Source organism: Pinus tabuliformis, chromosome 9, assembly GCF_031772625.1.
Source record: "Pinus tabuliformis cultivar Carrire ecotype Pingquan chromosome 9, CPIR1, whole genome shotgun sequence".
NCBI lineage: Eukaryota > Viridiplantae > Streptophyta > Pinopsida > Pinales > Pinaceae > Pinus > Pinus tabuliformis.
This window is the reverse complement of record NC_142307.1, coordinates 1,872,436,361-1,872,451,606: the sequence shown is the minus strand read 5'-3', so window position 1 is coordinate 1,872,451,606 and position 15,246 is coordinate 1,872,436,361. Positions and strand designations below refer to the sequence as shown.

Here is a 15,246-nt window from a genome sequence, read left to right as displayed (position 1 = left end):
ATTGACAGGGAGAAACACTTCCAGTCTTCCACTCAATTAAATCATTTATTTCCTCAAACAGTGAGATTAATAATCAATTTGAGCCTAACACCTACGCTATCATACGCTATCAGTGGAAGGGATGAATTCAGAATATCCATATTAAATGCTGGAACGTGACTCACCATGATGGCCATGTTCCACTCTCCAAAGCGGTGGGCATAATTTATAAATTTTAAATTAGTCAATGCTCATATCAACATCAAAGTAATCACTTTTTGGGTTTTTGATGGACGTTTGAGTGCTTTATCTCTAATTTTTTTACCTTCAAACAAAAACCTAATGAATAAATTATCTACTCTATTGCACTCACATGAATAAAATATAGATAGATGTTTTCAAAATACAGAAGATTAGGTTTTTGAATAAATTATCTACTCTATTGCACTCACATGAATAAAATATAGATAGATGTTTTCAAAATACAAAAGATTTGAATGAGTAAGACATAACCACCAAATGAAACTATTTGAGTAATAATAGAATCCAAATACTAAGAAATGGAATCCAGGCAGAAATGGCATATAGTTGATCACTACTCCTATCATGAATATTAAGTAACCACATAGTTTATATATTTCCTCTTATTATATGGACATGCTATACGTTTTGATGTTGATTTGTGGCCCTTCTTCCCATGCACCAAGCTTTTTTTAATAAAAAACCGAATCGAATAGCTAATGAAATCTGTCCTTTGTTAGAAATGAATATCAAAATAGAAACCTAAGCAAAATCTAATAGGTATTAGACACCTAAACTCGCACCCAGTAAATCAAAGAGAGAAACATGCAAACATGTTAATGAAATTAAATTACCCCCACATGGTTGAAATAAAATCGAAATGGTCGCCACAAAATGGGTAGGTTATTAATTGATCTTTTTTATAGGATTGCGGGCCTATAACTGACAGAATCATCACTATGGCTTGGCTTGCAAATAATGGTATAGGTTATTAATTGATCTTTTTAATACCATTTCGGTCCTGTAACGGACAAAATGATCACTATGGCTTGTATATAACTGAAAGGTCGCTCCAATTTAACACGACTTTTTGCGTGAAGTAATTAGCGGTAAGTATATATATTTAGGTTTTTACTATTATTTATTATTACTTAGTAAAGTGTTAAAGAATATATAAATAAGGGTGCTCAAACCGTAAATATATTTATTTATATTTTGTTATTATTTTTTTTAATGTTTGCTTAAATTTTTAAATATTTTTTTTTTGGTTTTTCCAAACAAATTGAATAATGAAAAAAACACTCCACAAATATATAAAATTTATGAAATAAATATTGCAACTGTATCTAAAAATTGTGGTTCAAAATAAAACACAGTTATCCACATAAAGCAAAGGAACAAGACCTTCAAATTTATAGTCCAATAAAAAGTTTAAAAAATATTTTTTTGCAAAAATATCTAAAAATAAATATTTATTTTCCAAATTTAAACGTTATAAATTAGATTAGTCAATACTAAACTAATAATAATAAACAAAAATATATTGCTAAAAATACTAAACTAATAAACCCTATATTTCTTAAAAAAAAAACAAAAAAAAAAAAAAAAGACTCTTTCACTGATCCGCAGTACATACATATATATATATATATATATATATATATATATATATATATATATATATTAAATAATAATCACTTTATGTTTCTAACAGAAAAGGCAAACAACTCAAAACTTATTTCAAATATTTATGTATAAGTATTTTTATTTCTAGTTATAAATTTATTAATTTTTATTTATTTATTTATTTTATTTATATTTTTTAATATAATTACAATTATTTTAATTTCATCTAATTTTTTTATTAAAAAATATTTTTAATTTTATTAATAAAATAAAAAACACAAATATTTGTTATTATTATTTATAATATTTTATTAATTATTTTATTTAACTTATATTTTATAAACATATAACCTCTTATCAATTATATATAAAAAATAAACCTTTACTCTCTAATGGAATTCGATAAATAGACCTTCTCACCCTACTTTTAATGTGCGAGTGTAAGAAAGTTGCAAATTGAAAACTAAAATCAGTGATATTTGTAACTAAGATCAGTAATATTGTTGATATTCGTACCTCATGGATCATTCATCGGATCCACTTATTTTGTTTTATAATTTTCCTTTCCTATGGGTTACCAGAGCAGTGCGATTATAACCGGATTATAATGGGTTACAAGAGCAGTATGATTATAAAAGAGTAGTGGAATTATATATTAATACTAATATTAATATTAATATTAATATTATTATTATTTTATTATTTTATGATAGGTATGATATAGTTTATTAATAAAAGGGTGATAAATTGATTGAATATTAAAAATAAATTATAAACAATAATAAATATTTATGTAAAATAAATATTAACATATTTATCTTATAATATATTTTTTATTTACAAAATTTCCAAAAATATATTATAAGAAATAATTAAATAATAATTTTATTTTAAATTTTGTTATCAATTATAAATTTTTTATATATATTACTTAAACATATATTACATTTTAAAAAAACACTCAACAAAAAAACATAGTAAAGTAATAAGTAATAGCAATTCATTGCCATAAATAAAAATGTGATCTAAAATAAATCTAATATTTGTAAAGATGAAATTTGTTTAATTAAAGTAAAAATTAAAAAATAACATAATTAGTTTCTAGACAAATATTTTTTGATTCTTAGATATTATGAAAAGTATTATGAGAATATTGTATGGAGGTTAAATACCTACCACTCATCTAATAATTATTAATATTTAAATTCTATGGATGTTAAATCCCTACCACCTATTTAATAATTATTAATATTTAAATTAATTTTTCTAGAAACGTTATTCTAGAATAAACATACCTATTTGCACCAAAAAGCAATGTTTTCTTGTGTAATACATAACAACTTTTGTAAATGGATAGGTAACTTTTCATGTTCACTTGTACTCTAGTGGGTTTTGTGTATTTTATAAAGATTTTAGAAAATAGTAGTTTGATTGAAATTTTGAGAACATGGGAGGAGAAATTTTTGGGTACTTAGCATTTTTTAATTATTCTACGATAAATGCTGTTTATTTTTTAAAGTGGGTTTTGTGTATTCTTTAGAGGTTTTAGGATAGAGAAATTTTATTGATTTTTTGTAAGTATAGGAAAATTGGTTTATGGGTAATTTATTGATTAACTTATGGAAAGTAGATAACACATTATAAATATTAAGTAAAGAACTCACATTAAGTAAAAATGTTAAAGAAAAATGTTTAGTAGTATAGACATGTAGAAAAACTTAACATCGTTATTGGGATAATATTACCTTTTGCATTAAATAATATTTATGTGGAGATTGTTACTATTAAGACGCAAATAGCTAGGACAATTAATCCTCCAATAAAGAGGTTTATGACCATTCAATTAGTCTTTTCATTGTTGCTTTTTTTTTTCTCAGTAAAGACTAATTCTATTAAAAGGAAAGAGAAATATAATTACAAAGAGGCAGAAGCCTAGCCGAGAGCATCTGGGTTCCTTCTGGTCCTCAAAACTGTCCCATATCTAGGGAAATTAGTTACACTTTGCAGAAAACCATGCATAGGAGCAAGAATACAACGGGAAAACTAGAATGAGAACTTGAACTAACACCATTTGAGGCAGTTGAGACAACACCAATTGACAGAATTGTTGTACATGTCAGCAACAGAACCACAGACGACCGAACCACAAAAACATAAACAGAACCACAGAACCAAAAACAGCAGAACCTAACCATTCAGCAACAGAACTCTGAGAGGGCACGAGGGAGTCCAAGTGGCATCACATGGGGACGTCCTGGTCCGGTGACTCCTTGACGATGGGGCAAGCGTTACCATACCATATTTCGCCTTCCTTCGCCACGTCACCAGCCGCGCTGCCACCTGGAGGATCCATCGCTTGACGGGTGCCGCTTGAGCTGCCAGCAATTGCCATCGAAATTGTGGCTCCATGAGAGCTGCCACCTGGTTGCCGAGTGTTGCCTGCAGCATCACCTTCCTCATGTTGTCCACCACGCCTTGCTGCTCTGCCTTCTTCTGCTTGGTTCTGCTCAGAGCCATGACTGCCATCAATTCTGCAAATGTCCTGAGAATGCTCTGCCGCGGTGTGCGCTGGAGCACTAAGATGATGTTCTTCTTCAGAGAAGATGATGGTAATATTAGCCGTGATAATGGGCTAGTTCAGGCTGCTCTGAAATTTGAAGTGAGTCGACTGGAAGGCGCTGTGCGGAAAGGGTTTGCGGGGCGAGCTGGGAGGGGGAGAATTAGCTGGAGATGATGGCAGAGAGGCAGGGGGCAGCGGCTGATCAACTGAATGTGCTGCATGAGAGCGAGCACGACCACCACGGCTACCTCCATGGCGGCTTCTCATGCATTGCCAGACTATGGTAATGTGGCTAAGGAGAAGCACAGGAGAATTGGGCGCTTGGGTGGGAAGCAAAGAATGCACAGTGGGTGTCTGAGCAGGGTTCAAAGGGTAGAGCTAGGAATGGGAGAAATGAAACCCAGTTCCAAAATCCAGACAGCAAAGAAGCCAACAACGATTGCCTGTAACAGTTCTACTGTAGGGGTTTCCTTCTTGGAGCAGGCAGATGCTTAAGGAAGGGGGGCAAACAATGGGGTTGAAGGGAAAATGCGCCATGTTTAAACTAACAACTTCCTTGTCTCGGCCGGAGCGATCAATTAAGACGTCCTGCAGGCGGACCTGCTCTCGCCTAAGGTGAGCCTTCAGGTGCCATAACTTGGCATGGATAATAGCGCTGGCCAGCAGCTGGCAGGGCCGAGCGTCGTCGTTCCTCTTAAATGCCATTAATAAGCACGAATTTCACCCGCATCCAGGTAACAATCTAAAACTTAAAACTTATAGCAATAAAGCATATCCTCTTAAATGCCATTAATAAGCACGAATTTTACCCGCATCCGGGTAACAATCTAAAACTTAAAACTTATAGCAATAAAGCATATACAGTTAATATTAAAGATATTTGATACAACATTTCAATGTTTACACATTGGATATCAACATTGATTTCAACATTTGTACAATGAATTCATTGTTTTGTTCTTTTTATCAACATTGATTTCGACATTTGTATAATGAATTAAGTGTTTTGTTGTTTTACTTTCACACCATGCATTGATTTCGAATATATGTAAGATGGTTCAAAATAATTTTAATGCGATTTCATAAAATTACATAAACAACAAAATTTATTAAGTCAAGGATTTGTGAGTACATTGGTTTCTATGTTGTGATTTGACTATAATTATCTTTTCTTGTGACAAGGATTGCCATTGGAGAAAGAAACTACCATGATGGGAAAAAAGAGACTACAAGTATAAACTTTATCACGATTGAGAAGAGATAAATTGAGAGGAGATTCATTAATATGCATTTTTGTACTTTGTACTTTATTACTACTTGTTCATCATTTCATATTTGAACATTGTTATTTGGGTTTTTAGGTTATAGATGATATGTAGTAAATTTAAAGGAATCATATTATTCCAAATTACATACATAATTATCACCATTTAAAATTTCATATAGTTACCTATCACAAAAATCAACCCAAATCTGTCTTAACCAACCCAGATCTGTCTTGACTCTTAACGTGAGAATAGTCAAACATAAAGAAGGATGAAATACAACAATATACACATATATCTTCAAATTTACACTTGATTTTTATAAAAGTGAAAATGTAACAAAAACACAATGAGGTAACACAATTTACTCTTTTTCTTTTTAAACATATTTCTATATTTTCCATATAAATGAAAATGAAGTAACAATATTGGTCAAGATCACAGAATTTGGCTGCAATTAAGGATGGATTTTGCACCAATTATTAGTTCAGGTAACAGAGGTAACACAGTTAAGACACTTGTTTAATCGAGTTAACACAATTTGTCCGCAAATTCTTGTTTAATCGAGCTAACACACTTTGTCTGCAATTACGGATGGAGTTTGCACCAACTACGAGTTCAAATAACCGAGATAACATAATTTGCCTGCAATCTCCAAGTTGCTTACCTAACCGACATGACACAATTTGTCTGCAATTAGCGTTTTGGATTTTGCACCAACTACGACTTCAAGTAACCGACATGACAATTTTTTTCTGCAATTAGGGTTGGATTTTGCACCAACTACAAGTTCGATTTGTTCAATTTGATAGAGGCCAAAGCCACATATACCAATCAAATTTGAATTAGCCAAACACGTCGCTTCATCACAATTAGCTATTGACATTTATGTCTCAAATCGTCGATCAAAGTCGACCTAGTTGATCAATTTCATGATTTGAGTTTGCACCAGCTACGAGTTCTAGTAAACGTGATGACACAATTTGTCTGCACTTTGGGTTGGATTTTGCACCAACTACGAATTCGATTTGATCCACGAAATAACCACATCTGCCGATCAAAGTTGAGATAACCAACCACGTCACCTCATGGCACTAACACTTGAAACCGTGCAATCTGGATCAAAGTCGACCTAGTTGATGAACCATTAGTTGGTTGATTGATTCTTATGACCTATGATGAACCATTAGTTGGTTGATTCTTATAAGTTATGATGAACATGAGAGTTTGTTCGTGTACTGTCATTCTTCTCTTAATTTCGCCTATCTCATCTTTCTATTTGTACTACCATGAACTTCTCGCTGGTGGAGATCAATTTCTATTAGTACTACCATGACCTTGTAGCTGGTGGAGATAAATTTGACACTTGAATATGTTTAATATCGCACTGTAATTCTTGTAATAGTGCTTTTCCCTTTGCCATAATGCAACTTGCCACATCTTTCTTGGAGAATTTGATATACAGAGCTTTTATTTTAGACTAACTGCTCAATCTTATATTCATCTTTAGATTGGAAAACATATTTTCTCATAGGAATATTGCATGGTGAGTTTACAATATTTATTCTCTATCTTACATGGGGAGCTTACATATTTATTCTTAGCTTGACTAATGAATATGAAAAATAGACTTCTGCTCTTTCTATATTTTACCACTTTGTGCAATTCTTTTATTTTGTATATTGCTGCTAAAAATGCATTATACTTCACAGTTTTGGTTTCACAAAAATAGTGGGACACTATATCGTGTTGATATTTCATAATTAGTTCATATGTTCATTGTCTGGTCACATCGTACCTTCTGCAACCTGCTGTGGTTATCCTTAGAGATGTAGTTTACCAAGCACCCAATCAAGTTGTTAGCCAGATCAACCAATAGAACTAGCAATTCCTAAGATGAAAGATCATGCCTTGTTGTTAGTTTGAACTTTGACACTGTTTCTATTACACTGTAATAGATTAATAGTCCAACTATTTCTTTCTGGCTTAAAGTTCTGAATTTCATGATATTTTTGTGGGTAGGGAAACAGATTTCATGGTATCCTTCAAATGTTAAGCAAATAGATTTACTAGTTCTAAACTATTCCATAAATAAGAAAAGAAGATATCCAAATTACACATAAAGGAAGATTATGTATGAACATATGACGAATATTACCCTGTAACAAATAAAACTGTGGATCCTGGTCTTCGCATATAGTTGTTCCATATTCTTGAACTTAAGTATGACTTTTGGCTCTTAAAGCTTCAACAAACAAATCTAGATTCTTATTAGATGTCCCGCTGTGAAGCACCGCCTTCTTCACAACCTCTCTAATAGCCTCGACCTTCAATCTCAATTTTCTCCCTTCCTCTTCACCCATGAAATTCTTGATTGTCCTTGCTACTTCTTCCCTTCCAACTAGCGGTTTGCAGTTTAGGAAGCTGCTGCTACTCCCACCCAAGTCCATGCCCACTCCCCACTCTTCTACAATCAGCCATCTATTTGTGCATTGATCTGTGAATAATGGAAACGCCAACATGGGTATTCCAAATGATAAGCTCTCCAGAATGGAGTTCCATCCACAGTGTGTAAGAAATCCACCCACAGAAGGATGAGACAAAACTTTTAGTTGAGATGACCATTGAACCACTAAACCCTGATCTCTGGTTTCCTCCACAAATCCTTTCGGCAGAATGTCTTCAGCTCCAGGCTCAACAATATCGGGACGAAGCACCCAAATGAAGGGTTGCTTGCTTTCTACTAATCCCATTGCCACTTCTTCTATCTGGGCTCTAGAAACATGAGCAAGGCTTCCGAAAGAAATATAGATGACTGAATTTTTGGCCTGGGAGTCCAGCCATCCGGTACAGTCCGATTCAGACCACATGTTGGTTCGTGATGTTTCGTTATTGAGACCGTTTTGGAAGCCTGAAGGAAGCAGAGGACCAACGGACCAAAATGGCTTTTTTGACTGTAATTCTGCTATAGTTCGGCTTTCTAAATCTTCAACAGTATTAGCGATAATCCAATCGGCCCCTCGAACTGATTGAAATCCTTCATATAATAGTTTGTGTACTTTGCTTGATACGTCCAGCTCCTGAAAATAAGATGGAAGATCTGTTATCTTTAAAGCCGAAACTCCAGGTATGTAGTTTATTAATCTTTCATGGTCCTCTTCTGCACAATCACAACACAAGTCCAACACTTGAAATATTTCTAAATTGTAACTTAATATATGTTAGGGGTGAATAGATGCTCCTGGGTCTACTTAAGTTACAAATGTTTCTGAATTGTAACTTAATATATATATATGTTGATGTGAATAGATGCTCTGGGTCAGGGCTACTTGAGTTACAAGGATTCACACAAATTAGCTAACCAAAAAGCTACCATTTTTCTTCTTGAGTTACAAGGATTCACACAAACTAACTAACCAAAAAGCTACTATTTTTCTTCTTGAGTTACAAGGATTCACACAAACTAGCTAACCAAAAAGCTGCCATTTTTCTTCTTTTCCGGAAGTTAATGGGAAAATAACACATACCACTGTTAACAAATGGAAAATGGCCATCTTCCACCAGCAGATCCCAATGATAATAGATCGAAAAGACCAGAGCTGCCTCCGTCCAAAATGAAACATGACAAATCCCAAATTTCTTCGCCACACGGTCGAGCCAAACAAAAAAACTGTCAGCAATGATACACAATACGGGAGGCTGCTCCTCCTTGAGATGGGCGATCAGCTCTTCAACATGCGGCATCATATTAGTCTGGAATGATTCTATAAACTCCAAATTCAACGATCTATCAACTTCCAGGGGCAATCCATCACTAACCTGAAGGGAGCGGATATCTAAACCCAAGCTCTGGTCGTGGGAGAAGGGGTCCTCCCCGTTATGGGCTTTAATGATGTTCGCATAACAAGCTTCCGTAGTAACAAACGTGACAATAACACCCTTCGCTGCTAGCTTCCTCGAGAAATTAAACATGGGAGTCATATGCCCCTGAACTGGAAGTGGAACTGCAACAACGTGCAGAGGCCTGCAAGATCCGCCAGTAACTGTTTCTGATTCCATCGGTAAAATCCAGCAGGTTGCGTTCTCTTGTGATACACTGTCCTTTGTCTTCATATAATACATGGCCATGGTCAAATTCTTGGTGTGACCTTCACAAAAAAAAAAAAAAAATTAGATAAATGAATGTTAGGTGTCATTTGGAATGGATGGTGAGTGCAAACGCATATACGTCGCACTATTATTGGCGAGAGAAGCATCTTAGTCCGCACGAATAATTTTGTGAGATCTACGCCAAAAAAATTGTCTTTTTCTGCGTGTCTTTTAATAAGACGACTTCCTTAATACGTGTAGTAATTTTCAATCAATTACATCGCAGTGTTTTGGTTTTTTTATGCGTACCCTTTTGCGTAAAACGAGTGCATGTAATAAGAATGATGGTTTTGAATAATCATTTTCAATCTATTAATTTAGAAGGTTGTTTTTATAAGCATGTAATTAAAAACATGTAAATTAAGTTTTTTTTTTTTTAATGCCAAAACATGTAATTAGAAACAAGGTCAACTGATTAGCGGTAGTTCGTGCCAGCCAAGCTTTCTATCGCCATGAATGCAAAGTAGCTCCACACAGTAGAGATTTTTTTAAGGGCATAGGTTTTCAATGTCTTTATGTGGATAAAAAATGGACTCATTAACCTAGGCATCCAAATTCCCAAAATATGTTGTTAATTGAAAAGTCCCTTATTTAAGTTTTTTCAATGCCTTCCTAACATGCAAAACACATCCAAAATGGAATGAGAAAGAACTAGGGAAGTTTTAATTTAGAAAACCTTACAAATTGTTAAACATCCAAAAGAAAAATTAACATACAACGGTCGGAGGTGGCTCGTAAACCAATGGAGTTTGCATTTGTTAATATGTTTCTTGTATGTTTCCATACAATTGTCCTAAACTTGAGTTTTGTTTAATGCTTTTTAGGAGTCTTTACCATTCTATCACAACTGTAGCAAGTATAACCCATTATGTTATCAAATATCACATTCTTAATCATTCTTACATCTTTACAAAACATAAACTCTGAGTTGTAACCTAAATGTACTTGGTGTTTCAAAGTAGCTAAGGTTTTAGTGTGCATGGGAGATTGGGGTATGAAGCCATTTGAAAGTTTTGTAATAATCTACGACATCTTGCGTTTATTAGGATTTGAAAACATGCAGTTATTCCCGACATTCATTTCAAAAGTGGTGGTTATGGATGTCTCACATTTAGGGGAAAAAAGGAGAATTCTTATAAAGGATAGAATGAGCTCCTCAATGACATTTTTATGGAAAGTGAACATTTTCACAAAATCATACCTGGATAGCCTATCACTTGAACAATATGGAAATGAGCATCCCAAATAGTTCTCAAACTACCCTAAAAATTTTGTTGATAATTGAACATGCCCCCATAATGGCGAGCAATATTAATAAGAATGCCATCCATATGCATACTTTGTTTGTAACAAGTAGAGAATTGCTAGTTACTCCAATAGAATGCATGCTTATTTATGAAAATATCTAGTACTCTTCATGAATAACTAAAGAAATATATCATAATGTCTCATACCTACATTCATTACAGTATTGCAAAAGGGAATAAATTTGTGAAAGATCACAAATGGTGAATAATATTTCAAGTACATAGCGTCATGTCAAAGCCGAGAACAACTTTGGGCCTAAATATTCTCTATCTTTAGCAAAGTTGTACTTGAATGTATACATAAGCACAGTTGGTTCAACCACCCCAAGAATTAACAAAGGTTGACCTCGAATAAGATAATGAATGATGCCACATATTGCAGTGGATGACAATGTCTAGACTGTAGTAAAGATTCCAACTACAACACATTTTATTTGTAATCTCAGTAATGATAGAGTTTACCCCCTTATTATAAAGAAATTATTCACCCTCCCGCTTGTTTAACTCAATGCGCCAAAAATCAGTATAGCATTTCTTTCATAATTTATGAGACCCTCTGACCACCCATAGCCCATACTCAGAATCTGATCCAAATAAGAATATTCAATATAATACTCACCTTTTTATAACACTCCTACTTAAACATATGTAATGCATCATCATCCTTCCTTTCATTGTGTCAAGGTATGAATGTGTCTTTATGTTGTACCATTTAGTTTGTTGAGGAATTTGAACTCTTTTTTATCTATTTTGATGAACATGAGGTTATTCTTGAGTGGAGATGGGAGAGTTGTTTTCTAATAGAATAGAAAATTATGGTGTTTTACAATGAAATGTGTTCAAAATATTTCACTAGATCCATGCTTATAATCTTTCAAAGAAGTCTTATGTTTTTCTCATAAAAGTATTGAAGATCTACCTATAATGAAGTTTGGTTAGTAAATACCACTATATCCTGAAGATTATCCTTTTCTAATTCTCCTACTCTGTAGTCATGTTCAGAAAAACAAACTCAAATTGGACAGTTCCATAAAAAGGATCAACTTACTTCTGTTTTTGTCTAGTTGTTCTCCAAAATAAATTACTGCAATAGTAGAAGCAAAGAATATGTATGTTGTGGGAGAAAGGATCTTGTTCAAGCACCAGTATTCCAACAATTATTTAGATCATATAAGAAAATTTATCTGCATAAAGAGCATTGGAGTTTGGACATGCTAACCATATATCTGAATTTAAGAAACAAATTGAAATATTTATTTAAAAAAGGTCCAAATACAGTAGATATGAACAATAATCAAAGAAAGAAAAGGAGTCAATAATGCTCATAGTGGAAAATGCCAAAATGTTTAGAATCAATTCCATAATATCGTTTTGTGATCATTATAATTAGCTCGTATTGAACTAAATACCCGAATCCCCTATAGAAGCCACCTGTCTGGTCTTGTTTGTAACATAGCAACCCTGCCTTCAGGTCATTCATTAGAGAATTTTTGAGGTCTAAAATGGGCATCCTAAGAAAAATATACAACCAAAATAAACTTTATAAGAACCAATAGGATTCAAGACAATGATGTCAAACATGGGGGATCATTCACCATTTTTGGAGTAGAAAAGTAAAAATATTAAAAAATAATAAAATAATAAAACTACTTTTGCAACTCATATTTTCAACTTATCTCCCTAAGATTTTACTCAAATTTTGAGTGAGAGTACTCATTGGATGAAAATTTTAATTCCTCATCCAAGGAGTACCCATGTTGCATACTTTTGATGGAATCTGCTACATGAAAAATGAAAAATATGTGAAAAAACGCGATTGCAATAATGTTTTTCATGTATTTCTCATTTTTCATGTCTCAGGGTCCATTGAAAGTATGCAACATGGGTACTCCTTGGACGAGAAATCAAATTATACATCCAACGAGTGTTTCCACTTGAAATTTGAGTAAACCCATAGGGAGATAAGTTGAAAATACGAGTTGAAAAAATAGTTTTTTCTTTTCTTCCTCTAAAATTTGATGATGTAATCTAATCTTGTTTTAGAATTTCCACTATCATTTTATAATTTCCCTAGGAGGCCCATTTTAGACCTCAAAATTACCCTAATCCTTGATTCCTTGGAATGGCACAAAAGTCTCCTCCATGAAAAAAAGTGTCTCGTGAAAAGTTACACATAATTGTTGGATAATATATCTATGCAACAACATTGAAAGAAAAATAATTAGCAATTTAATTGATATGAAAGAATTTAATGAAAAACACACTTTTATAATTGACAATCTAATGTATTCAAGTACCTCAAATTAAGTAAGAATGTCAATTGTCAAGCTTAAATCTCCTCCATTTGCATACTATATGTCTGCTAGACTCTCATCTACAAAACCTGGGAATTGTATAGGAAGAAGCTCCACGGGATTAATATCTCCATTGTTTGAAAGAGCTCATTCTCCTACCAATTCATTCAAAAACTCAGCATTACATTCATCGGCATTGAAATGTCCATCTTTGCTTTTCACTGGTTGTTGACCGTGGCCCATAATATGTTACTCCCATCCACTAGAAGAAAATAGAGGTGTCATTCCACTACCAGATATTCCTTTTACATGCTAAAAAAATGAAACTTTAGACTTTACATTGGGAAAACTAGCATCAACACTATGACACATCTTGTCAAAGGCTTCACTTTCTATTACACTCACTTGGAAGCACGTGGATAATCATAACCAATCAAAATTCTTGATAAAAAAACTCTCAAACTCTTGCAAACAATTTTGTCATTAGCAAGCCTCAAACACCAGTATTTCTTAGTTTCATCATCAGATGTGTTGGAGGTCACTTACTGAGTTCCATTTAAGAAAGCTTTACCACAACTCTCTGCAACTTCTAACTTGAATACATATGTGTTTGCATTTCCAAATGCAACTCTAAGTGTTGAGGGAACAAATTTTGTTGCAATTGGATTTAAAGAGGACTGCTTAGTAGTTGACCCTCCTTTTATGGATGAGTTCATCTTTTGTTGTAAGATGTTATAAGATATAGATTGGTGAGAATGGAGCACATAGAGATCGGCTTTGCATGAAAATTATTATGACCCAGTCTTAGCTTGGAAAATAAGCGATGAGAATTCATGCCATTTCTGACATAAAACTGAGAGATATCAATAGTAGGTACTAGAAAGAAAAAGCTACCTAGAAGCCACCAAAAAATTAATTAGATAAATGTTTTTATCAGCAGTTCATATAAAATTTTGAATAGATGCTAAGTGTAGTAAAAGTAAATAAAAAGAAATTACATTGAATTTCCTACATGGTTCTAAATTTTAAATATGAAAATAAGAAGTTGGCAATTTGGAAAATGATAGGCTACATATTGTTTGCAAATATCATGGAATTGAAAGTATGTTGGAGTGTTCATTTTCAGTGATTTGGGTATCCTTCACCTAAATTCATTTGTGATGCCTTTATATTAATATTCCAATTATGTGGACAATGACTCATTATAGAATGTAAAACAGCTCTCGGCATTGCGAAAGTATCCACCAAACTTGGTACACAAACTTGGTACTGATAGAATAATTTCAAAATGTGTTCAATATTTAGTGATGGCTCCATGGGAGGAACATGAAGAAGAATAAATTAGGATGCTTTCCCACATCTTAGGATAGCATCCCTAGTAAATTTGTTGGCATAGACTAGTGCAACCTGGATTCAAACCCAACAACTAGTTGAGTGGTTGAGATAACCCATTAGGGTATCGACATTGACATTGCATATTTCTTATTGGCTTGTACAACACCTTAGGATATTTTCTATTAAACATTAGAATGCTTCTCAACCAAAAAGAGAGTCTCTAAGGTAAATTTTAAGATATTTTCATGTTGGTTTATTTCATGAGAAAGGTTTACCTTCATATTCACAATGCATACCCTTGGTTTTTTTTTTTTCATGCTCAGCATCAGAATTCCAACTCTGTATATTTCTTACTAGACTACTTTCAATTTTTATTGTTTTGATTGTGGTAATCTAGGAACCTGTCTGCATAACACATTTACTTCTAATGGTTTGGTTAAGCTAAAATTTATCCCCATTTTGTCATATTCATGATCTTTGTTTGCTAAAACGGAATCTACATACTCTCATTGCTTGCAAAATGGACTCTTCTAGTTGTGTGTTTTAAATGCATTTTCTACTTTAGGAGATTTAGCAGTAGAATAAGGAGTTGTGAGCATATGAAGTCAGATTTGCAGTACTTGTCAATATATTTAGCATCCTTAATAGTAATTTTTTATTCTAATTTTTTGTTTGTACCTGTTGTTTTGGTGACATTGCTGGGATGGCGG

The 15,246-nt window shown here is 33.2% G+C and overlaps 1 protein-coding gene and 1 pseudogene across 2 annotated transcripts; both read right to left on the bottom strand.

Annotated features, from left to right (window-relative positions):
* Positions 1-7,611: 7,611 nt before the first annotated feature.
* On the bottom strand, positions 7,612-9,594 carry LOC149156348 (UDP-glycosyltransferase 86A2-like). Of its 2 annotated transcripts, XM_089443515.1 has the most exons (3): positions 9,271-9,594; positions 8,979-9,090; positions 7,612-8,611 (listed from the first exon to the last, which is right to left on the bottom strand). In XM_089443515.1, the coding sequence occupies exons 1-3, from the start codon at positions 9,577-9,579 to the stop codon at positions 7,671-7,673; spliced, it is 1,362 nt and encodes a 453-aa protein (XP_089299641.1). In that variant the 5' UTR covers positions 9,580-9,594; the 3' UTR covers positions 7,612-7,670. The 2 variants fall into 2 exon arrangements, with proteins under 2 accessions (XP_089299641.1, XP_089299640.1); XM_089443514.1 differs by having other exon boundaries at positions 8,979-9,586.
* Positions 9,595-13,210: 3,616 nt separating this feature from the next.
* LOC149156347 (polyadenylate-binding protein-interacting protein 7-like) lies at positions 13,211-13,984 on the bottom strand (annotated as a pseudogene).
* Positions 13,985-15,246: the final 1,262 nt, after the last annotated feature.

Bases quoted from the DNA above. Each gene is read 5' to 3' on its own strand.
- LOC149156348 (XM_089443514.1), bottom strand. From the start codon at position 9,579: ATGGCCATGTATTATATGAAGACAAAGGACAGTGTATCACAAGAGAAC. The intron at 8,612-8,978 runs GTATGTGTTATT...GTGATTGTGCAG, and splicing joins TTTTCCATTTGTTAACAGTG to AAGAGGACCATGAAAGATTA.